This window comes from Phlebotomus papatasi, chromosome 3 (assembly GCF_024763615.1).
Source record: "Phlebotomus papatasi isolate M1 chromosome 3, Ppap_2.1, whole genome shotgun sequence".
NCBI classification, from domain to species: domain Eukaryota; kingdom Metazoa; phylum Arthropoda; class Insecta; order Diptera; family Psychodidae; genus Phlebotomus; species Phlebotomus papatasi.
In genome coordinates this window covers 48653933-48678304 of record NC_077224.1, presented here as the reverse complement: position 1 = coordinate 48678304, position 24372 = coordinate 48653933, and the positions used below count along the sequence as shown (strand labels likewise).

The window sequence follows — 24372 nt, the reverse complement described above, 5'->3', positions numbered from 1 at the left end:
CACTGGTAAAAATAAAAGGATCAAATTGATCCAAATTTATTCCTTTTCCAAAGGATGGATCAATTTTCAAACTCTGAATAGGCATTTTTCATAATAGAACATGTTAATTTGTTTCATCCTTTGCAAAATGATCAATTTGATCTTTTTATTTTTACCAGTGTAATAGTGAGCAAGACATAAAAACCTTTGTTTCGTAAACAACGAGTATATGATTTTCATGACAGAAAACAAATTCTAGTTATCTCTGTGGATGATACTGGGGCAATGATTTTATCAGGAACTTCTCCGGTCAGTATGAGCTCAAACAGAAGTAGATTTTCATTCTCCAATAATGTCTTGGATAAAAAGGTAAATGGAACTCTATTTGTACAAAAAGTCGTTGAAGTTCGAAGAATTCAAATTCAATTTCGAATTTTCATACTAAATTTACGAACAAGGTGGGGAAAATTTATCAAATATCACACTAAAAAGCTGGCAAAAGAGTTACTCAGTGATTATGGGGTGATGAAATACTGGAGCAAGAACGGTAAACGTCGTTGTTCTGTTTTTTTTCCTCATATGCGAAGAATGTCACATTTTGACACTTGAGCACTTCGAAATTCGAACAGGATGTAACTTCCGCCACCTTGCAAGAGTATTAAGAAGTAAGAAAGTCTTTTTTTTGGCCAAATAGGGACCGAAAGCTCTGGGCAAGACTTAAAAAAGTGTTTTTCCTCTTGGGATAACACCTTTCACTGGCAATCGCCAGAGAAGTCCCAGATAACTTCTAGTTACTTTGTTTGTTCTGACTCACAAAATAAAAGTTATTGTGCATACTACATTAGAAAAATTAAATTAAGAAAATTAAAACCTTTTAATTTCATTCTGTATAAAAAAGAATATCCTGGATAATATAATTATTCCTTTTTTAAAAAAGTATACCTAAAAGTTCATGTCTTAATACCGGGACACCTAATTCGGACCACTTTGTAAAAATCAATGCAAAGTTAATCAATTTTATTCTTCTATCCTCTCCCACATTATTTTACGCTAAATTTTTGTGAATATTATTTTTGTAGCATTTCATTCACATATCTGCTGGCCCCATAAAAAAGTAACTTCAAAAACCTAACAAATATGAAAAAAAACGAGACAAAATTTCAAAGAAAAAAGGTGTTTTGAAAAATTTGTACATAATGGAGGCATGTTATAATTAAAATAGATAGTTCCTATAAATTAATTGAAGAAAAACCTATTAACTTGATTAAATAAATATCTCTTATTTGCTCTTTTCCTTCTCCCCACTTGAAAGAATTTCCACAAAAAAAAAACAAGAATTTTCTTCATCCTGTTAAAATGATGCTCTGTGATGAATTTGAAATAATATTAATTGTTGTAAACTCAATTTATATTCATGTAAATTTTATTTATTCATTTTGCCATGTAAATAATTTCAATTGGAAAGTTTGTGATATTGAAATATAAAAATATATATATATATATATTTAAAAGAAAATAGCTAACAGAAATTAGTTGAAAAAAGTTAAAATATTTAGTGAAAAAAAATTAATTGCGCAGTTTGCAATTGTATAATAATGCAAAAATAATTTTGTTGAATTGAATTAAAATGAAAAAATAAGTAAATTTAGTTAATGTTAGTTTTTAGAAATTAACCTAAAAACAAAACAGAGTTTTATTTCGAAAATAAATACGCCGATACTACAACTAGCAAAAATTTGCATTTCACTGACAAGTAACAATATAATACGCTTAGAAGAGACGGTTAAAAGTCTTTGTTTGTTGGAAAAGGATGATCCTTGGATAAATATAGAAAATTGTTGAAAAATAAAAGGAAAAACTCATATAATAAACTGTCAATTGTGATCTTATGATTTTACTAACCTTTCCAGAAAAAAATAATCCTTCTTTCATTATTAAAAAAAAATTAAAAAACTTATGGAAATTCCTTGACAAAAGTTATTAAATACTTTTTTAGTTCACTTTTATAAACATATCGTCAATTTTTCAATGTGTGAAAAATTCACATATCAAAATAAAAAAAAATATGCAACCGAGTAATAAAAAGGCAAGAAGAAAAAAAACTGAATTGTAACGTGTTTCAGCATTTAAAGATAAGGACGGAGAGAAATGATTATTGTGAGCAAAAGGAATATAATCAAATAACCTAGCGAGAGAATAAAAAAAGGTGCGACTTTTGATTTGCAAAAGGTGCGAAAGAATTTTTGACAAGAAAGTCTCAATGTTAATAATTTTCAGTATGATTGTTGAACGAAGTGAGAACTTTTCCCCGCCCTGAAAATACTCAATTGTAAATAATTTCTTGTACAATATTATCACTATATTGTAATGTTGAGAGAAAACGTTATATAGATTAAAAGAAAATTTCCTCAAGTTCTAACGGTTCAATCCCCCATTTAAAAAAAAAAAAACAAGTTTGCGCATTTAGATCCAATTTTAAAGCTATACAACTCCAAGTTTCTCTCTAATTTTCTATTTTTTTTTTTTAATTTAAAATCTAATAGGTTTTGATGTTTATCTTTAGTTCATTTGATGATGTAGAGAAAGAAACGTCGGCGTGTCCAAAAATAGTTCATTTTAAAATATTTTATCATTAAAAAAAAATGATGAAAATAATATACCTTATAGAGTTATTATAACATTAAGGAAAGTAAATACTACATTAAATGAATTAACTGACAAATATATATGTAAAGAATTAATTTATGCAGACAATATAAAACCACAAACAATTTTTCTTGCATTCACTTTCTCAGTATTTTGTTCTCAACAAATTTTTAAGTATACCATTTAAGTGAATTGATTTTAAGTTTAGGATGAGCTTGAAACGGTAAGTAAAATACTAAAATTTAATAATTTATTTAAGTAGGGGAAAGCGCGCTACCTTCGGACGATTTATGATTCGCATAAATAATTTTTTTCAATGTGCTATAAATAAATTTGGTTCATTATAATATTAGAAAAGAACTATGGAAAAAATCCATAAGGAACATAGAGAAAAAATGAAGTGTCCGAAGCTTGAGTCGTCCGAAGTCCGAAGGTAGCACACTTTCCCCTAACTTTTTTTTCAAATATATCTCAGAAAATCAGTTCCCAAAAGCATGGTTTTAATAATTTTTAAATGAAATTTTGAGATAATAATAATTTAAAAGATACTTTATGTAATATACAGTAGACTCTCTCTAATTCGGCTACTTTAACATCCTGCTACTTTTTAATTGTAATGAAAAAAATTTCTACAACCATTCAAAAGGCATGCTTATACCTCATGATTTACGTTTTGAAATAGCTTACAATCCTTACAACTTACATGAAAGCAATGCCTTACAAATCAATATCACTGTCACGGAAGCAGGGCCTCGGTGTTCTGTTCATTTTATGTGGAGCTAAACCCGTCAAATCATTGCTCTACCTGCCGATTTTACTCGGAGGTTTTTTGAATTTTAACGGTATATTCTAGTACATTCAGAGAAAATCTGCAGATTCTCGGCAGAATTTCTCCCTAGAAAATCTGCATAACCTCCATTACTTCACAAAAATATTGTTGATTTATGAAGAAACTGTAGAAGTTATAAAGAAAATTGTATGCTCTGCTTAACAAGCATTACCGAGTACACATTTTAGATAAGTAAAAAAACTGCGAGCAAAAATACTAATTTCTTAAAAATCACCAATCGAATGATACAAAAACACGAAATTTTGGTCGACACTCTGTTTAAAGTTTTCACTTCACTTTTCTCTACTTGTAACACGGCGTCGCAGAATTCTTTATTTTATATAAACACCGTGATATCACTAAGAATAACTCTATAGAATTTTGCAAACTTCAGTGAAAAATTTTTCCATCTCTTCTGACACATCTTGTCTGGAAAGTCTGGAATGTAGAAAAAATCTACAGAATATCTACAGAAATTCATCAGAGATTCGTCATAAATCTGCCGAAATATTCTGACGAATTTTGTCCCAAGCCCAAATAAAATTCGTAAGAATATCTACAGAATTTATCTGCAGATATTCTGTAGAGGTGTAGATTTTCTCTACAGAAATCTTAAAGATATCTGCAGATATTATTTGACGGGAATCCACGGACATACCCAGCGGGACCAAACTACGTATAAATTGTGTATATACGTTGTACGAATACTCAGTATCATCATGTACGCGCATACTTTTTACTCAGTACTATTTGCACCAAATGAGACCCGAAGTGTGAGCTTTTGTGTGGATGTGTCCGTGTGAAGTATTATATCTTACAGAGCAAATACGTAGTACTACATACATCGTAAATATATAATAAAAATCCTGTATGAAAGAAAATGCTGTTGGCAGGCATGTTGTCAGCTTCTTTGACAACGGGAAATATTTTCCATTGAAATATTCTGTTTACAAATTATGTGTTACCATTATTAGTAATTTCAGTGATTATAATTAATATAATAATTATGCCACGCTGTGTTATCTGTAGAAAATAGTGAAGTGATAATATTAAAGAAGTTGCAAACCTAAAATACACGAATTTTTATTCCATTCTGTGAGTGTTTTTGGGAAATACTTTTTTTACACGATACTTTTTAATTATCTAATTTGTTCAATCGTTATCTCTGGTTAAATAACATATATTAAAATCCTTGTGACTTCTATAATTTCGTCAATATTTGACGATACAGTAGAGTCTCGCTATAGTCCATATTTGGTTCCAGATTTGACACTTGGATCGCACTATAGTCCATGTCACTTTTTAAAATGATCAACGACTTTTAGTATTGAAATTGCTTGACGGCTTCCACTTTCTTTGCGATTGTGGTACTTGTCCTCACTCTCTTCATTATCGATCATAATTATCACAACTACTCAATTAAGTTTGCCAAAAATATAAAAATAATTATGACAACATTGCATATCGCGTAGTAAAAAACATAACCTCACTTAAAATCCGTGTTTTGAAATCAACGGTCGATAAATTGTGGCCTATAGAGCGATGGCCTATAGCGGGATTCTACTGTATTTGATATAACGAAAATAACACACTAAATCATTCTGGACAAAGTGCATGTTTCGTAAAAAAACGTTTTGAAAACATCAACCGCCAGTGTTTGGCAGCTGTCACCCGGATAACGAAGTGCCGGATAACGAAGAGCTGAGTGTAGTTTATACTCTGTATGTTTTATGTTAGTGAATTTGTATTTTTGAATGACAATTACTCATCAAATACATTATACATGTGTAAACTGTACATCTTTCCTCCAGGAATAAGTCGTAAATGCATTGTATGACATGTGAACTGTGTATTTTGATACCGCCGGGATAATCACCGCTGTGCTGAGGAATGAAGTGTCAAGTAAAAACCAAAACAAACCTTTCACTTGCATATTCATTCAATGCTGTTCGTAGTAATAAATACAAATTTATAAATGTTAGTGAAGATTAAAGAAATGGAAGAAGTTTTTATTGAGGATACTATTGTCAAAACAGAATATACCATTCAGGAAGAAGTCCAGGAGTAAGTCTTTAATAAAGTATTATCTATTCAAGATTAAAATTATCCCCTTTTTGCTGTAGTTCATTTTCTGGTTATGCTCGAGAAATAGTAAATTTTGAGATACAAGAATTGAATGAGGAGGAAAAGAAGAAGGATAGGAAATACAAATGTGAGACATGTGGAAAGCTATTTCAAAGGAAATCCTACCTGTGGAGACATGAACTAAGTCATACAGGAACTAAGAATTTTCATTGCAATATCTGTCCTAAGAGTTATACTAGAAAACTATCCCTAAACAATCACATGCTAGTCCATTTTCCTGTAGATCCAGTCACATGTACAATTTGCCAGAAAACTTTAAAGAATAGAGATACCCTCAGAAGGCACATGAAAATCCATTCGGCGGAAAGAATCCACGAATGCGGCATTTGTGGCTTCAAATTTTATCACAAAGCCAATGTAAGGCGTCACATTAGAGATGTGCATAAGCAAAACCCAGAATATCCCGTAGCACGTCCTAAAAGGACCCTCCCACCATGTCGACTCTGCGGAAAAAGCTTCTGGAAGGATGGAGAATATACCTCTCATATGCTGGAAGAGCATAATGATGACAAACCATTTGAATGTGCCATTTGTTTGAAGAAATTCAAAGTGAAACTCTATCTTACAAGGCATATGGGTCTTCATGAGACAGACAAGGCATTCTCCTGTGAAGTTTGTGGACAGTCTTTCAGGAAGAGAGTGTATCTGAAGATGCATCAAGTGAGGGTGCATAAATGTGAGGAAAAAAACAAGAATAATGCTGTACAGACTGAACATGAAAACGTTCAGGAAGTAGACAATAAGCCCTTCGAATGTTCTATATGCCTCAAAAAATTCAAACGGAAAATCTATCTCAAGAAACATATGGTTCGTCATGAAACAAATAAACCAAATACTCCATACTCCTGCACAAACTGCAAGATATCCTTCAAGACGAAGGAATATTTCTGGAGGCATCAAGCAAAGCATCATAAAACAAAGATTGAGAAAATTTCGAAGTCGAAAGAAAAATCTGACCAAGAAATAGAGGCAAAGGTTAAAGAAGAAAACTCAGATGACTGCTGTATGGAACTTCCTAACAAAACTCAATTGAATCCTGAATATTGTTCTGTTATCAAGATTGAAAAAGAATAAGCCTGAAACATTTTGAAATTTAAAAATAATAAAAATGAGTATTTATAAACAGTATATATACTGACTTTATACTCAGTAAATAACTAACCAGTAATTGAATTCTGTAACAGTATGACAATGTCATGACAAATTTAAATTTTTTAATGTGGTAAATGCGGAAGAACTAATTAAAAATCCGACTCATATCAGTTGCTGACAGTTTTACAGAACTGTTTACAATGACTATTAGATGCTCACTGGGCTTTAATATTGTCCCACTCTTGAGTACAGTAGACTCTCGCTCAATCGGGTCTTTTTCAATCGGGTACAAAATTTTGTTGACAATTTTCACATTTAACTATGAAGCTAATTTGCTCAAATTCGCTGTAGTTCTTCCTATTTTATCGTGATTATTTATAATTGAGCGCTTTTTGTGGAATTTACAAAGGCTTTGACGCCCAATTATATCGATAAACCGGATGACATTTCGCCCCAAATGCCCATTTGAGAGAGAGTCTACTGTACCATGAAATGTCATATGACATTGTCATTCTGTTACAGAATTCTCCTACAGGGGATCTCATGGCGCAATCGGCAAGACTGACAGCTCTGGCGGTAGATAAATTATGTAAATAATTTTAATGTCGAAAGAGATATTATCACATGTGATAAAACGTAAAACGTAATAAAATGCACCGCCGCTTTTGTTTAAAAAACCAGCAGCCCGAAAGAAGTTACCACATTACGTAGAAGCGCTCCTGAATGGTCTACGATCGCCAGACGTTTTTCAACACAGGAACATTGTAATGATTACATTGTAATACAAATAAAATGCCTCGATTAGGTACAGTAGAACCCCGGTATATGCCATCGCTCTACAGTCCACAATTTATAAAAAACACTGATTTTAAGTTAGGTTATGTTTTTTAGTACGCGACATGCAATGTTGTCATAATTATTTTAACATTTTTGGCAAACTTAATTGAGTAGTTGTGATCCATAATGAAGAGAGCGAGGACAAGTACGGCAGATAGTGGACGTGAGTAAAAAGCTCAAAAGTTATTTTGAGTAAAAAAAGGAGTTTACACACTAAATATTTGAGTCCCAGAATTTTGATCACAAAAACTTGAATTCCAAAATTTCGATAACTAAGCATTTGAGTATCAGATTTTGGTTGTCTGAATATTAAACTATTAAATTTTTTGAGTAAAAAGTTCGATTGCCAAATATTTCATCACAAAAAACTTGAACAAAAGTTTCAAGACTTAATATCTGCTTTTATTGTTTTCGTGCTTGAAATCAGTGTCTGAATTAATTTTATTATTCAGTACAAACGATTGCAATAGAATTAGGATCAACTGGAGATCATAAATTTCCTATTTTCATCATTTATCCACTTGTTTATGTTAAAAACACATATAGAAGAGACTGGGGCAAAAAGTCACAAACCGAAAATTTCAAGATTCAATATCTTCCAAGATAAAAGAAAAACAGATAGCGGCTTCAATTTTTTTTACCATAGATTTGACCTTCTTCATTGTCACAAGTTTCTTAGAATTCGAACAAGGAATTTAGAAAATAAAAAAAATATTGTTATTTTCAGCCCTGTTTTTGAAATATTTTCCTTAGAGCAGTTATCAATTTTTACCTATTTATTTTCAAAATTGATGAACTTGTGAATATTCTTTAAATGATTTAGATTTTTTGAATACGAAACCGCTATTTAGCATTTTTCAAAGATTCTTTTCTCCAGAAATCATATTATTAAAAATTAGTACTTGGAGTAAAAATAAATAAAAGTATGGGGCAAAAAGTAACAAAAACCGAAGCAATTTTTAAGGTCTCACGGCGAACCGTTTGTCTATACCGCTTGTTTTATTGTAGACAGTGATGGTGAAATCTAAAAAAAATAAATAATACGCACAGCCAAATTCAAAAAGATAAAAATTCTGTCAGAGTTTTACTGAATCTGAGATATTTAGTTTAAAAAGAACGGAAAACACTTCTTTCCATTAATTTTTTGTTTTGTTTTTATTCTGCACTTAAGTTACATTTGCTCGATAACTCTTCCGCAGATTTCGTCAAATTCATTTCGCCCAATTCGCCATTTTCGCCCTTTCGGAATACAGTAGAGTTCCTCAAATTTGAACATTTGGGGGATATAGATGACATTTCTCACTCCTCAAATTTGAACGATATTTTCAAAAACATAACGGAATTCATGTGAAATGCACTTTCTCTAAATTAAGATGAACAACTTTAGAGAATATATCAATGTAATTTATTGTGAAATAAATTAAATTTGCTGCGGAAGTTAATATAAAACGATAATATTGAGGAAATACCAGAGAAAAATGGCACTCCACGCAAAACTTTCTTCACATAACCTCAAATTTTACATTTTGAACTCAACTGTCGTTCAAATTTGAGGAGTTCAAATTTGAGGAACTCGACTGTAGTTGAATAGAATTTTCTTGCCAAAAATAGCCTTTGGAAAATAACTTGAAAAGCGCTTTTCTCGTTCAGATAGAGAAATCGAGAAATCGCTGTTATACAAAGATGTAGAGTAGACCAATAAATTTCCTATGAAAACATGTCATCCAGGTATTTTTTAAATTTACAGGAGACCATAATAAAGTGAATCAAAATGTGATAATTTTACCTCACGCCTGATACTATTTGCCCCAGTATTTTGGAGCATGGTCACAAAATTACGGTTTGATAGATGTATTTTCTTGCAAAATAGAGGAAAATTACTTTCGCATTATTGTAGAACAGTAAATTTCCTATAAAACTGCGCTTTACAAATTTCTGGGGCTCTCAGTTAGCTCATAAAAAAATAAAATTTTCGTTTTGTGACTTTTTGCCCCATCTTCGCTAATATTTTGGTATGATTTTATTTTTATTTATTATTTTTTTTGTAATTTCATATTATTTCTTGTGTTTTTTCCTTTTTGAAATCAATAACATTTTCTAAAAAGGTAAATATTTGAATGAATTCTCCCAATGCAGCACTGTGATCCATTTTTATTTAGCGGGAAAATAACATTAGCCAAGATACACTACATAAATGTGTTAACTTTTATTAGATGGCACTCTACGAAAACAACCATTGAAAACCTCTCAACAGCAACTGTCAGTGAATGTGATTTTTTGTTTGCGACAAAGAGGATTGTTTTCTATTACACTTTTCTACAATTTATAGAGAAATTACACCTTAAAATCAAACAAAATGGATTCAGAGAATGAGTTCAAGCACTCTTACATGATGGAAAGTGTTATGGTTTCGGCGGGAGATGATATTGGTTCAGGTAAGGGATGATTTTTCTGCTTGAAAACCCCCAGTGAAGGCCGTCCGGACATTTGAAGGGTTTTGGGGAAGGGAAATTTTGAAAATTTTCCAATTTCTTTGCAGACACTGTGGATAATTCAGATGATTCTGACGGCAATAAATCGTGTAAGCCCTTACGAGAGCAAGATCGTTTCCTGCCCATTGCCAATGTGGCTAAAATCATGAAAAGAGCTATTCCGGAGAATGGGAAGATTGCAAAGGATGCACGGGAATGTGTCCAGGAGTGTGTGTCAGAGTTCATCTCCTTCATCACATCGGAAGCCAGCGACAGGTGTCACATGGAGAAGAGGAAAACAATTAATGGTGAGGACATTCTATTTGCAATGAGTAGCCTCGGATTCGACAACTACGTGGATCCCCTGAAGCTCTACCTGCAGAAGTACAGAGAAACCACCAAGATGGACAAAAACACACCAAGCACTCCTCCTCCCCAGACCACCTTTGAGATCATAGCCCTCAACGACGACTACAGTAAGAACCGGCGAGCCTCAATTCGGAAATCTCCCGAAATTCCTAAAATGCCAAATTCTCTTGCAGATAACACTCAGAACAATCAACGAAAGACAGAGATTTTCGATCCATCCGTCAGCAATACAGTCCTCTACTACCAAAGTGATCATCAACAATTTCAATTGTAAAATTCTACACGACCAAGAGAATCAAATTCCGGAAATCTTCAGATATCTTCTTACACCTTGGAAAATGAGTATTTATTTGCGTCCTGAGCTAGGTAACGTTAAATTTTTTGTTTCTAAAATGAAGAAATCCCTAAATTCAAAATTAAAATGTACAACAGCATGGATTATTTAAATAAAATTTTAAAGGAAAAAATATGTTTTTTAAGTGAATTAATGGCCAAAATGGGCCAAAAGAATTTTCTTCATGGTAAAACTACTTTCTCCCTGTCGGGAAGGTTGAATAAGATTTTTCTCACTTACCTCGGGCCTGGTTGATCCTGCTACTGCCACTGGAGTCTGCAAGAGAGGAAAAGAGCATTAAGTTTCACGAAAAATCGATCCAAAATGTGCAAAGGAATTCTCCAAAAGTCCACAATTATTTTCCAGGACTAAACAGAATCTTTTGGGACTCATCAGGTCATCTGGAGATGCTCGGGTATTCCTACTAACAGCCTGGTGTTTCTGGTGTTCCTGTTTCTGGAGCCTCTTTTCGCATTTAAGACACTTGACTTCCGGAGACCACGGAATACTATTCTGGAGCCTCTAATTGGCAAAGGAGGTGTGAAGGATATCTCTTTTATTTCCTTCGCGCCGAATTTGCCTAACCTCACTTTGATTATTCACTCCGGGAAAGCCCGCAAAGATGCTTGCTTTTCCTTTTTGGAAACAATTAACGCCACTCGGGATTACCTTGTAATCACAGCACAGATACACTACACTTTTCCCTTAGCTTCCCACAAACCCATCTACTACAGAATTTCCCAGGAAAAACTGCAATTTATTCACAGAAACACTCTTCACTGAAGATCTTTATTTCTTAAACTTATCACCACTTCCTCCATTGAAAACACTAAACCCCCACATTAATGAGATGCCCAAGGATCCCCACTCATGGAATTCACTTAAAAACCTAGGAAAATCTCCTGGGAAAACACGAAAATGTGGAAAAACACGAGAGCCTCGAAAAAGCTTCCAAGCTTCCCACGTAGCGGACCTGCAATGAAAAAATGAAGAGGGCGCATCGGAAGGTGAAGAGCGCCGTTAACATTTATAGCGCTTACTTGATCGCTTGAAACCATTCAAATCCACTTTGCCGTCATTTTGAAAAATGAATTGAATAAAAATTACATCAAATTTTTATTTTTACACAGAATAATTGGATTTCACACTGTAATACACATTCAAAAGTCTATTGGGCGCACTTTCGTCAAACACAAACAAAAAAAATTGATGAAACTTATAGTTAAAAAATGGCATTTAAAAGGTTTTTAAGTGACTTCCGAACACTTGAAGAAAGGAGTCTGCAAGAGTGGAAAAGACTGGAAATGTCCATCGGAAGGAATGTTACAGTAGAATCTCGCTAATTCGGCTCTTTTAAGATCGGGCTACTTTTTAATTCAGGCAGCGGTTACATTTGAAAAATTTTGTTGTCATTTTTCAAGTTTGATTATGATTATCAAATGAATCAAATATGCTCAAATTTAGCATGGTTTGTCTTAGTTTTGATGTGATTTTGCATTATTGAGGGATTTTCATGCAATTTACGTTATATTATATATGAGTCTGTAAACTCAATATCTATATGCACATGAATAAAAAATCGTTGCATTTCAAAAAGTTTGTCGCCCGAATTTCTGTCTAATTCGGCTGACATTTCGGTCCCATATGCCCGAATTTGAGAGAGTCTACTGTATAAAAGAAATTATGATATACACCAGAGGAACTTCCAAGAACCAACACGGAAAAAGTCGCTTTTCTGCTTTTGTAGTGGTCGTCGCCAGCATTTGAAAATTGCTTTTTAAATTTAACTTGTGAAGTTCAATTAATGAAATTTTAATGAAAATTGATATTAACATAAAGAAAAAATAAGAAAAAAGTTTTTAGAATTAGTTTAGTGACATAGAATTGGTTAAAAGGCGTGATTTGATAGTAAAAATAGGCTAAATAGGCCCAGCGACTTTTGCAACACTTTATAATTCGTGGAATATTATGAAAACTATATGGAATATCGGTGATTTATGAATTGGATTAGAAAATTGGTGAGTTTTAGAAACATTTGTGACTAAAGTATGCGACAAAACTATAACCTCACCTAATTTTTTTTTCGAATTTTGAAGAAGTTATATAGAAATTTTATTGTAGTTTTTACCTTAATACTTCCATTTCATCATCTGAGAAAAGAAAATTGTAATGGTTAGTCGGTTGAGTTTGATTGAGATTATAAATTGAAAGAAATGTTAGAAAATCGCCTTTTTCAAAGTGACAAAACCATAACCGCACGCCCTCTATTTGTTAAAAATCTTAAATCTATTCTCTGAAATGTCATTGTCATTTTTATTAGCGTTTTATGTGTCAAAAACGTCAAGATGGCGCGCGGAAAAATCTTATCGGATTATAAAAAAGGTCAAATAGACTTAATGAACAGTGCAAAAAAGCCATTTCGTGAAATTAGCCGCATAATTAGTCGCAGTGATCGCGTTGTCAGGAATTATTTAAAGGATCCTGCGAGCTATGATTCTAACCGTGATCATGGAAGAAATAGGAAGCTTTCCTAGCGTTTTGGGAGGAATGTGTCGCATATGTCTTCGAATTCATCTCGCACCTGCAGGTCAATTAAGGAATCATTGGACCTCAGTGTATCGGTTAGAACTGTGCAAAGGACCATGAAACGTTCGTCAGACATCGTGAGAGCTAAAATGGCTCCAACACCGCGACTAAAACCCCACCCCACCACATGGAGAGACGCTTAGTTCTCTCTCGAGAGAATTTAAGGACAGATTGAACTAAGGTAATGCATATGTTTTATCACTGTCTTTTTTCATTGTTATCACTTTGTACTATTATAGATAATCTTCTCAGATGAAAAGAAGTTTAATTTTGATGGATCTAACCGTTTCAGGTATTACTGGCGAGATTTAAGGAAATAACTGCAGTATTTGAAGGCTTTTTTAGTCATCCTGACATTCCATCTTCTCGGGAAGATGCCCTAGAAGTTCTAGGTAGACTTCCAGACAATCTGTGTGCTGTTGGAAAGCCCTCCGGACTCTGAAATTCATTCCATTAGATCACCATAAGTGTCACTGACTGGAAAGAAATTTCTTTATATCCTTCTAGAATTGGAAAAATTCCGCATCTTACTGTAAGGATGTTTGGCAGCTGTCAGCCGGATAACGAAGTGCCGGATATCGGAGAGTGTTGTGTATTTAAACATCTCCGGAGGTTTGAAATTGAAAGTTCAACTATTACCACTTCAAATATTGAAGCTTTAATTTGTTTGCAATACATCCACTCTTAAAATAATTTGAAAATACTTACTTGTCACTACGATAGCTTTACGTCAAGGGATCACTTTGAGGTTATGTTTTTCACTTATCAATTTTTCTGTGAAGAACTCGATGAAGCCAGCAAAAAATCTTTCCATATTCGACTTAAAAACAACACTACATTTTTTCTATTAGTAAATTCTAGTGTTTTCCATAGTTACTTTTAGTTGAAATATTGATAAAGGGGATAAAAGTTTCAAATTTAATGAAAATTTCAACACACTTCCTCTCTTGCATCACGCAAAGTTACGAAATAGCTTTTCTAGCAGTCGCGAAAGTCCCAGCAACGAAAAGATTCGCGGTTGAATAGGCTGCGAAGGTGGCGGCCTCCTAATTTGTTAGAGCGCGGTGACCACCATGATAAACTTCTTCTAGTTCAGAGCGGTGGCCACCGCTCCAGCGCCACTGAATGTGCATTGACTAGTAGTCACAAAGGGTCACGCTATGTTAAATTCTCATAAGGTGATTGGTAGTTGTTCAGGTATTCTTGTACTGTGGTACCAATCGTGAACTTTCGTTGCTGAGAAGAAACTTGTGAACCTTTCTACTGGGCGGGACTTAACTGTGAGTCAAGCTAGGAATCTATCCGCCTAAAAACCAATGCTCTTATCAAATTGCACCACGAGATCCTCGTCAACCACATTGAGAGGTTTTTAAAGAATTAAGTATTGAAATAGTTCCGTATCTCTTTATCCCGAGAAGCTTACCGTTGCGAAGAAGCATAGCTTACTTCGTTAAAAAAAACTACGTCATCTTGTACTCATATGAGTGCTTCACTGACAGAATCTTCCACTCTTCAAAAAGGTGCTGGTCCGCAAAAGAGATCAAACTCTGATGGCAGACTTCCACGCCGGCTAAAGCGGTTTCATATACTTACCCGATTCAAGTTTTTATCTCCAAACTTGAAAACTTTCAAAAACTCGGAAATTCCACTTAAATCTTGAAACTTCAATCTGAGGTTAGTTATTTCTTTATTTTTTCTTCTCATGATGATCTGTGGAATAACTTTACACCACCACTCGTTCCTTCTCTCTCACACTCCATACAAAAAGATCCACCAGCATTTAAAAATGTAGCTTTTGTGGTAGTAAACAAAAGGAGCAAAACGAAATGTTACCTGGCAGGTGGCGGACATCAGTAGTCATCGCCGCGAGAGACGATCTCTTTGCAAGATGGGCGCAACATTATGGTGTGCTCATACTGAGCAGTATAGCAGCCCTTGACATCACACAGTGGCGGATAGGGCTCAACAACTCCCTTGTCACAGAGATCCTTTAGCGCCATCTGGTACTTAGTGGCGCCAGCACGGTCCAACCAGCGCTTACAGAAGGCTAAAGTGCTGAAGTTCTTGTTGATGATGTTGAGCAACACTTTGGAGCTCTGAAGGCGCAATGGCACATACTGAGCATCAAAGTTCTTCATGTAGTGACTACAATCCATGTCATCGTGCACCTGACCACGTCCAGTCGAACCAAATGTCTCGATGGCATAGAATTCATTTTCTTCCATGCGTGTCGTCTCGCCACCTTTCACAATGGGCACCGTTTTACCCGAATGGATGCGATAGGGCCCAATCGAGTGCCCATTAAGGTTTCTGATGCTCTTCACCTACAGCACAAAGTTAATTTTCTTAAAAACTCTGGTATGTGATACGCTGTACTCTGCAAGAGCTTCTTAATATAAAGTTCTATTCGAAGCTTGCATTTTATGCTAGAATCTTAGAATGACAACTTTTTCAATTCAACTTATTCAATATTTTTAGTACCCGTACGTCGGATGACCACCAAATTTGTACCAGTTGTAGATTCGGTTACAAGAACAGCATAATACGGAGTAATATAAGTCTAAAACGACTTAGCATAGAATGGAATGGAGACGTCGTATTGTTCCTATCTATAGCTATCAATGAAATACCGTCAAACCGCGCAACAAAGTACATATTCTTTTGATGACAACTGGAATGAAATTGGAAAACTCAAGGGTACTCTCGTTCCCAAAGGAACGCAAAGGATACAAACTTCAATTTTCCCAAAGCCAATATTATCGATTTTGTAAACTATTTGTGAGTGTCAAATGACTCCTTTACAATGTTGATCACTAAAACAAGAAGAATAATTGACCAGTATCTTGTGGGATGTCCAGGAAGTGCTAAAAAAGACACCCAGCTCCTGCTTGTCAACAGATTCCTCATAATATTTTACACATAACACTTTAAAACAATTTTTTTTCAGCACGATGTTATTGTAGACACATTAAGCTTTCTCAAAAGCATAAAAGACACTTCCTGGACAATCAGAATTCACCAAAATCAGGAAGAATAGGAAAACTTCCTTGAAAGCAATCTCCCTTCGCTGCCAAATGTCAAAATTATCGGCCATATTGGCAAAAATGTCGCTCCCGCTTGGAATTTTCTTACAAGGTTGGTGTCAAAAAGCAAATGGCGGGCATTAGCGGGATAACCTTACATTTGACCTCTAGATTTTTGCGGACGAGAATTCCCATCAAGTTTGAACAAGTTTTTTGAAAATTTATGAAAAAATTGTTTTTCGAATTTATGTAATCTGTAATTGTTAGTTATCATACTTATTGGCCCCGAGAGGTTTTTCCTTATTCTGGTCTAGAAATATCAAAAAAGTCACAATATCTGCAAGGAAGCAGAAAATCGAAAATTCACGAATTTTGAACAAAAATATCTAAGCTCAGGAGTTAATTGGGATCCTGCAAAAAATATTATAGATTTGGACATCCTTATAGTTTGTAATTATCCAGAAGAATCGGATTTTTTATCGATTCTAGATAATCTAAAAAAATTGTTGTTTCCATGGGTACCCAGTGTCCCAAAGGAGACGAAAGAGTTAAAAGGATTTCAAGAGGTTTTGACGAGCAAGGAAAGATATACTTATTCCTCTCGTTCAGTAATAACCTTACCGATTTGAGAGCTCTCCCAGGTTAAGGTTTTTCCTTTACCGATTCGGAAGTACAGTAGACTCTCACTCAATCGGCTCTTTTTCAATCGGGCGTCAAATTTTGTTGACAATTTTCACGTTTAATTATGAAGCTAATTCTCTCAAATTCGCTGTAGTTCTTCCTATTTTATCGTGATTCTTTATAATTGAGCGCTTTTTGTGGAATTTACAAAGGCTTTGACGCCCAATTCTATCGCTAAACCTGATGACATTTCGCCCCATATTCCCGATTGAGAGAGAGTCTACTGTAAATCAGAGAGAACTTACCTAAAAACCCGTTGGAAGTTGGAAAGTTTAAACCGACGAGTTACACAAAAGTGAGCTAGTTCAAGAAAAGGACATTTATCTTAATAAAATTGAGATTCAAACTTTCTGCCATCCTAAAATTCCACAAAAATTCACTTTTTTTCAGCAAGCGTCTGCACGCTGTTGTTGATATTGTTGACGATTGAAGTGTCAAGAATACCGAAATTCGAATTGACAGAACAATCAGCGCTAAAGCGGTGAGTACTTGAACTTGCACTTTAGGCTTCCGGTAAATTTTCAAATAGATTTGACTTGGCTTTGGAGTGGTTTTGTCTCTTCGAAAGGTTATTACTGAACGGAGCTATTCTAGATGAATACTTTGTCCATGCACGAAAATGCCCTTAAATCATTCCTAAGAAGGGTTTTTCAAGGTCAAATGTTAAAAAAGCTCTAGAGAGTGCATTTATCATTCAAATCGGGTCACGTTTGGGCTCACTGAAAAGGTGTTGGAATTACCGATAAAATTTAATCGGTTCCAATCGGTTATGAACCGGTAAATAACCGATAACCAATTTTTATCCGAAATTCAATTACACTGCCCGCTATGTAATCCGGATGATTGGGAGACAATATGACAGATGTCCGCTTCGTAATCCGGATGGATGTTTTGAATTTGTTCAACGTCTCGAAAATATAATACAAGGTTTTTTTTGTAGAATTAGAATAAAAGTTTTAAATAAGATTAAAAAGATATAATTAGAGAATTCTATGTTATCATAACTTCATTTATTAAATAAAAACATCACAGGATAATTAATTTTCATTGGTGAAGACCGTGAAGACACATGCATACATGATCTCAAAATGATTTTAAATGTAACCGTCGATAACTCGTCCGGATTAGAGAGCGGGCACTGTATATTACTCCTAAGGTGTATTTTGTTGTGAACCGGTAAACAGTAAATTATTTGAAAGTACTCGTACTTAGTACTTTTTGGATATTTCTAGATTTAGACGATGTCCAGATCGACTTTTCGACCACAGAAAAAAAAACGTTGAATCAATCTTAACGGTTTTGAAGGTCAAGAATTTTGTTCAACAGAATGGAATCATGTTTAACCTCGTTCGAAAGGTCTTAGAATTTCTGACAATTCTGAATTGTTTCCAATCGGTTTTGAACTGATAAATAATTCTTATCGCAAAAACGATTAAAATTGGTGTAAACCGGTAAACCCCTGAATCGGTATTTAACCGGTAATCAATCGGTTTAGAACCTATAATTATTTTAATGTAAAAGTTCAATTGCATTTTGGTAACTTTTCGATATAAAAATTAGTTCAAATCGTTTTTGAACCGGTAAAGGTAAAAATGAGGTTAAATTCTTGGTGTATTGTCACGCTTCTCTAAATATTTTCTTTATAGGGTAAGTGTGCCAAATTTCGGCCACCTTTTTTGTTCCTCGAATTTCCATGAACTTTTAGATTTTACGTACTCTAGAGATTATACAATGAAAAAGAATAACAAAGAATGTAGCTTCGACAAACGAGATGACGTGAAAAAGATATTGGAAGAATTCCTGAAGGGCAAGGAACTATGAGAATGAAGGTGGCCGCCGAAATAGGGCACCAAAGCTATGTCTATATTTTTATTCATTTTAAAATGTATTAAGAATGATTTTAGAGTAAATAAAGACGGTAAACTCTTTACAAGGTTCCAAGCAACACTCTTACAAAAGAAAGAATAAAAAAAATCAATTTGTATTTAAAATATTACATTTCAAACTTGAGACTTTGACGTTTGCATGCAACTATGCCGAAATTTGGCACACTTACCCTATTGTAAAGCAAATAAAAATTAATAACAAAAATCTTCAGTTGTTCGCTTTGGCTTTCTTTGTTTTTAAATGAAATTATCACTCTTCTCATTTTTTTTTTTTAGTTATCAAAAGCAATTTTGGGCTTATGACTCATTCAGGGGATAATCAATCTAAAATTTTAAGTCCTACCTGGTAAGTTTTCCCGTCCAATTCCACTTCGTAGGACTCCATGACTTCCTGAATGACAGCTCCAATGTCGCACAGCCTCACGTCGATTCCGGCCTCGCGGATGCCAGTATTTGTGGCCTCCCGGACGGCTTCCTTCAGCTTGTCGTATTTGTCGTTGAAAGTGAGCGTGAAGGCGCAATCTATAATCCTGCCCCGGATGTGCGTTCCGAAGTCAATCTTGCACACATCATCGTACTGCAGCACCGTGGTATCGCCCGCATTGGGAGTATAATGGGCAGCACAGTGATTGAGAGAGCAGCCAGTGGGAAAGGCCAAGCCGGCCTCCAGGCCATTCTCTCCAATCAGACGCCTGGCTGTATTCTCCAGTTCCTCACAGATCTCAATCATCGTCATGCCTGGCTTGATCCAACGCTGCATATGCTGCCGCGTCTGTCTGTGAGCCTCAGCTGCATGTCTCAAGTCACTGTAGATGTCCAGGTGCAGGCGATCCAGAGCCCGTTTCTCCTCACTCGTGAATCTGTCCTTGGCCGTGCGATCATCCGCAACGGTCGGATGATGCATAATCTCACCCTCCGGGAAATTTCCGTCCGGGAAGAGCTTGGCAATGGGGATTGATGGTGGATCTGTCTGACCATTGGCACCCTTTTTCTTGTTTTTCTTTTTCTTCTTCTTCTCTGCATCACCTCCAGTGCCCTCCTCTACACCATCTTCCTTGTCTTTGGCACCCTCAGAGGCAGCCAGAGCGTCAGCTTCATCTGTAAATTCGGCAATTCCCGGAATCAAACCCAAACACCTACAACACAACATAACCTCACTCCCACACAAAACCAATGGAAAATTCCCAGAAACCGTAGAAGAAAACATCCCCAGGCTACAGGAATGTTACCCAGGGAGTCTCAATATGCCGACAGAGGCATCCCACTAAAGAAAGGTATCCTTCAATGAGCCCCAAAACACGAAAAAGAACGTGAAAGGTGCGAAAATGTGCTAACCTGCAGCTTTTTTGTTGGCTTTTTTCTTCTTCTTGCGCTTGTTTTTGCTCTCCTCCTTGGACTCTACGTCGGCTGTGACCTCCTCAGCGTCCACTTTTTCACTGTTTTCCTCATGATTAACACCCTCCTCACTGATTTGCATCTTTTCCACACTTTCTTCCATCTTTTCTCGCGAAAACACCCTGACAGCGCGAGAATTTCTACCTCACTAGACAAAACGTGTGCGCCGAAACAAACTCAGCCGCCTACTGATTATAACCTTATTTCTTCTAAATTTAACGTTTAGTTATTAGGAAAAGTTTTATTATGATTTTGGTATTCACCGTATTCACATTACTTTGACTTTAAAATTCTTCTAAACTTTTTATTTTTGCATAATTTTCATGTAAATGCAATAAAAATACTTTCTCAACAATTTATTAATGTACGCCGGCTATAATTTATCGATCCACACTCCAAACAGGGAAATTTAAAAATTTCCCATTTTGGGACAGGGATATTTCTCCATTCCCGTTTAAATTCAAATCTTGCGGTTTTTCTTTCAGATCTTTATTTCCAGAGAGAAGGGAAAGAATCGTTCACGGAGTTTCTAAAAAAAAAGAATAAAAGCTAGTGATAAGCCTAGATCAGCTTATTGTAGATGAGATTCTTAATATGAGCTAACTCGGAATGCATGCAAATTTCGATTTAGAGCTGAATTTGAGGGACGCCATTCATCTTGAATCAAATTCGTGAAATTATACAATTTTTTTTATTTAAACCAAAATATCAAGGATTTGGATGTAGGGTAAAGTGGTACAAGTTGGACAGGGCTTTTCCTCTTGATAAATTTACTAGAGTAAATTAAGCTAATTCAAAACCAGCTCCAAATGGAAATTTTTCGCTACTCTAAATGGAAACGTCATTGTTTTCATGATAAATACAGTACTAAATTATTATATTTATATATTTTCTATACCACAGTTTCATTATTTAGTTAATTTTGCTCCAAATAAAGCAAAAATCCATTCATATTCGTAAATTTTGATTTGTTAATTTCTCAGAAAAATTAAAAGTGCACCTTTTCACCATAGAATTTTTCATCGATCAACCATGTTTTCCAATGAAAAACGCAATAAAGTGACTGTTGTTTATTCGTTTTGTTTAACATTTATGTCATATTTCTGGCTAATTTTAGTAAAATTAAGTGCTAATCTTTATTGTTAACGGTACTTGAAGTTTTCAAATGAAATAATTACCTATTTCGTGAACAATAAGGGTTTTTCTGAAGTGTCTGCAAATGCTTCAATAGGAAACCCTGGAAATATGATTTTTTTTAGAGATTTATCTATTGTTTTAGATGGGAAAGAAAAAAGACAAGGGAATAAGAACAAATCCTGCACTCAAGAGCAACTCAACAAGGTTTTGCAAGCCTTTCGTCGCGGTTTCACTTACACTGTTTGTCTGAAATTAGAAACTTTCCCTTGTCTCCATTTGGATTAATATGTTTCCAATAGAAGCATTTTATGCGCTCGCGTATTTTTCTTGTATTTAAGAAGTTTTCAAATTATATCTAAAGAATTTTCACTAAACAGTAACATTATAGAAGAGCCAAGAAGCAAAATTATGTAATTCTCTTCAGAAAAAATATGAACTTATTGAAATGAATCTTCTGTCAAAGTTAAAGCGTCTGGAAATGGTTTTGAAAGGACATTTACCTTACTTCATTTTTATTTGTATACTTTTAATGCTTTAGTTTTATAATTTGGTTCCCTATGCTTAAAAAAATTTAGTATACTGTATTTATCAAGAAAAAATACCTGTCCAACTTCTAAATTCTAAACTCTTCTAAATTCGAACGCTCGGGGGGTATTTTTGACATTTCTCACCTCTTCACTGAGGGAAATGAATCTGGAAGCCGGGGTTAGAAAGAGGGGTTGAATATGCACCATAGCAATCGGGGTTTGGATTCACACCAAAAAAAGAGAGAAAAAAGTGAATTTCACACCACCTTTGCTTTATAAAAATTTACTCTGTCGAGTGTTACAATTACACTGTTCAGATAATCTGTAAAAAGCACATTAAAAAGTATTTTTGTGTCACTCAGGATAGTCAAAAATATGACTTAGATGAATTTAATACACTTTCGTTTCATTGTGATATAAAAAAACATATAAAATATATTTTTTTAGGAAATGAATTGCTATAGAATATTTAAACCCCATTGAGTGCTAAATTTACACCGCTAGGAACCAAGGTAAGCAAATGCAAGACGAGTGTGCAAAGTACACTTACATAGTGTATTTTTAACACTTCCTCGGGTTTATAGAATAGAAAGACGCCATTAATTTGTCGTACTCCACATTTGCTTCCAGTCTTTCAAGAGCGTCCATTTGAAAAAGTGTCGTGTACCAGTGTGAACTTTTCTTGGTGATTTTCAGTGATAAGATTGGTATCTAGAGGATATATTTCTGCGTAAAAAGAACAGTAAGTCTACAAATTTCATTAAAATGTTGTGAAAAAAGTGAATTATTTGCAAGAAAAAGGATTTTTTGCGGTTTTCTGAGGAAGTGTTGATGCTATGCGATTTGCAGATTTTTTGTTCGTGTGCTTTAGCAATCATTACGCAATATTCTTAATTCAATTATCTTATTGTACAATTTAATTTACAGTTGAGGAAAAAATCCCTATTTGAGAGAACTTTTTGATGTCGGAAACCGGTGAAGCTTCTACATCTGCAGCTACAACTAATGCAGAACATGAAATTGGAATTGTAGCCGTAGTAGATGTGGACAAAAATACCCTGGAGCTGCTGCAATTGTGGGATACACCTGATTATATAACAGAGAAAATCCTTGTGGGTATGTATATGCGATACAATTTTGTTGATTTCTTTTCTTTGTTTTATTAATAGGACTGACAGTCCTCTATACAGTAATGCATTAGATATGCATGAATTGCAAATGCATCGCTGTGAGTGAATATTTCCTTTCTTATTATGCCATTGAATAAACGAGCAGTAAAAAGTCAAATTTGGTCAGCAAAAAATTCGAAACAATCAGTAAAAAATAAAAAATGGTCAGTAAAAAATAAAACATGATCAATAAAAAGTAAACGGTGATCAGTAAAAACTAAAAAGTAGTCATTAAAAAATAAAAAGTGGTCAGTAAAAAATTAAAAATGAGCAGTGAAAAATAAAAAGTGGTCAGCAAAAATTAAAAATGAGCGGTAGAAATTTTCGAGTAGATCAATAGAAAATTAAATATGAGCAGTAAAAAAAATTAAAAAAAAAACAGTAAAGAATTAGAAAAGAGCAGTAGAAATATTCGAGTTAATCAGTGAAAAATCAAAAAGTGATCAGTAAAGAATTAAAAATTAGTAATAAAAAGTAAAAAATTAAAAATCTGCAGTAAAAAATAAAATCTGGTCCGTAAATATTAAAAATTGGTTATTTAGGAAGTTATCAGTATCGCCTGTTGGGGCAAAAATAAATTTTCTGTGCCCTTGACTTCATAAAACTGTAATTATATTTTTTATTGGTTGAAATGCTTATGTGAAATGCATGACAGAAGAAATGTTCAATTTTTGAACAAAATGTATGAAAGATGAAATGTAAAATACGAAGTTTGCGCAATACGAAATGTGCAATACGAATACGAACATGTAAAATACGAAGTTTCTAAATCCCAAGTTTAACTTTCTGCTAACCACTTCTTATTTTTACTGCCTATTTTCAATTTTGTTGCTGATCATTTTTTAATTTTTTAGTGATCAACTCTAATATTTCTTTCTACTGATCGATTCGAAGTTTTTACTGACTAAATTTAACTTTTTACTGAACAAATTTAACTTTTTACTGACAAAATTCTACTTTTTACTGACAAAATTGAATATTTTAACTGATTTTTTCGAATTATTTGCTAATCAATTTTAATTTATTCCTGACCACTTTTAATATTTTACTGCTCATTTATTTTTTCCCTCTTATTATTTGTTTTTTGTATATCTTTTTAGGATTCCGTCTAACCATTGCAGAATTAAAAAATGTAGTGGACAGTGATCTGGACACCATTTTTATGCCCGAGGAATTAAAGGAAGAAATTAATTTCCGAACACACCTGCGCGCTTGGCAATCAATGTTTGTTCAAAAGAACCTTTGTGACGAAATATCTGCTACTAC

At 34.2% G+C, this 24372-nt stretch overlaps 3 protein-coding genes across 4 annotated transcripts; 2 read left to right on the top strand and 1 right to left on the bottom strand.

Annotated features, from left to right (window-relative positions):
- Positions 1-5341: 5341 nt before the first annotated feature.
- On the top strand, positions 5342-6727 carry LOC129808053 (zinc finger protein 665-like). The gene is made up of 2 exons (XM_055857721.1): positions 5342-5518; positions 5578-6727. The coding sequence occupies exons 1-2, from the start codon at positions 5430-5432 to the stop codon at positions 6671-6673; spliced, it is 1185 nt and encodes a 394-aa protein (XP_055713696.1). The 5' UTR covers positions 5342-5429; the 3' UTR covers positions 6674-6727.
- A 3052-nt stretch (positions 6728-9779) lies between these two features.
- On the top strand, positions 9780-10761 carry LOC129808052 (uncharacterized). 2 transcript variants are annotated; one of them, XM_055857720.1, is made up of 3 exons: positions 9780-9963; positions 10068-10475; positions 10542-10761. In XM_055857720.1, exons 1-3 carry the CDS (start codon positions 9885-9887, stop codon positions 10640-10642), a joined length of 588 nt encoding a protein of 195 aa, XP_055713695.1. In that variant the 5' UTR covers positions 9780-9884; the 3' UTR covers positions 10643-10761. The 2 variants fall into 2 exon arrangements, with proteins under 2 accessions (XP_055713695.1, XP_055713694.1); XM_055857719.1 differs by having other exon boundaries at positions 10068-10761.
- Positions 10762-14958: 4197 nt separating this feature from the next.
- LOC129808051 (methionine aminopeptidase 2) lies at positions 14959-20670 on the bottom strand. The gene is made up of 3 exons (XM_055857718.1): positions 20214-20670; positions 19222-19976; positions 14959-15612 (listed from the first exon to the last, which is right to left on the bottom strand). Exons 1-3 carry the CDS (start codon positions 20374-20376, stop codon positions 15139-15141), a joined length of 1392 nt encoding a protein of 463 aa, XP_055713693.1. The 5' UTR covers positions 20377-20670; the 3' UTR covers positions 14959-15138.
- Between the last annotated feature and the right edge of the window lie 3702 nt (positions 20671-24372).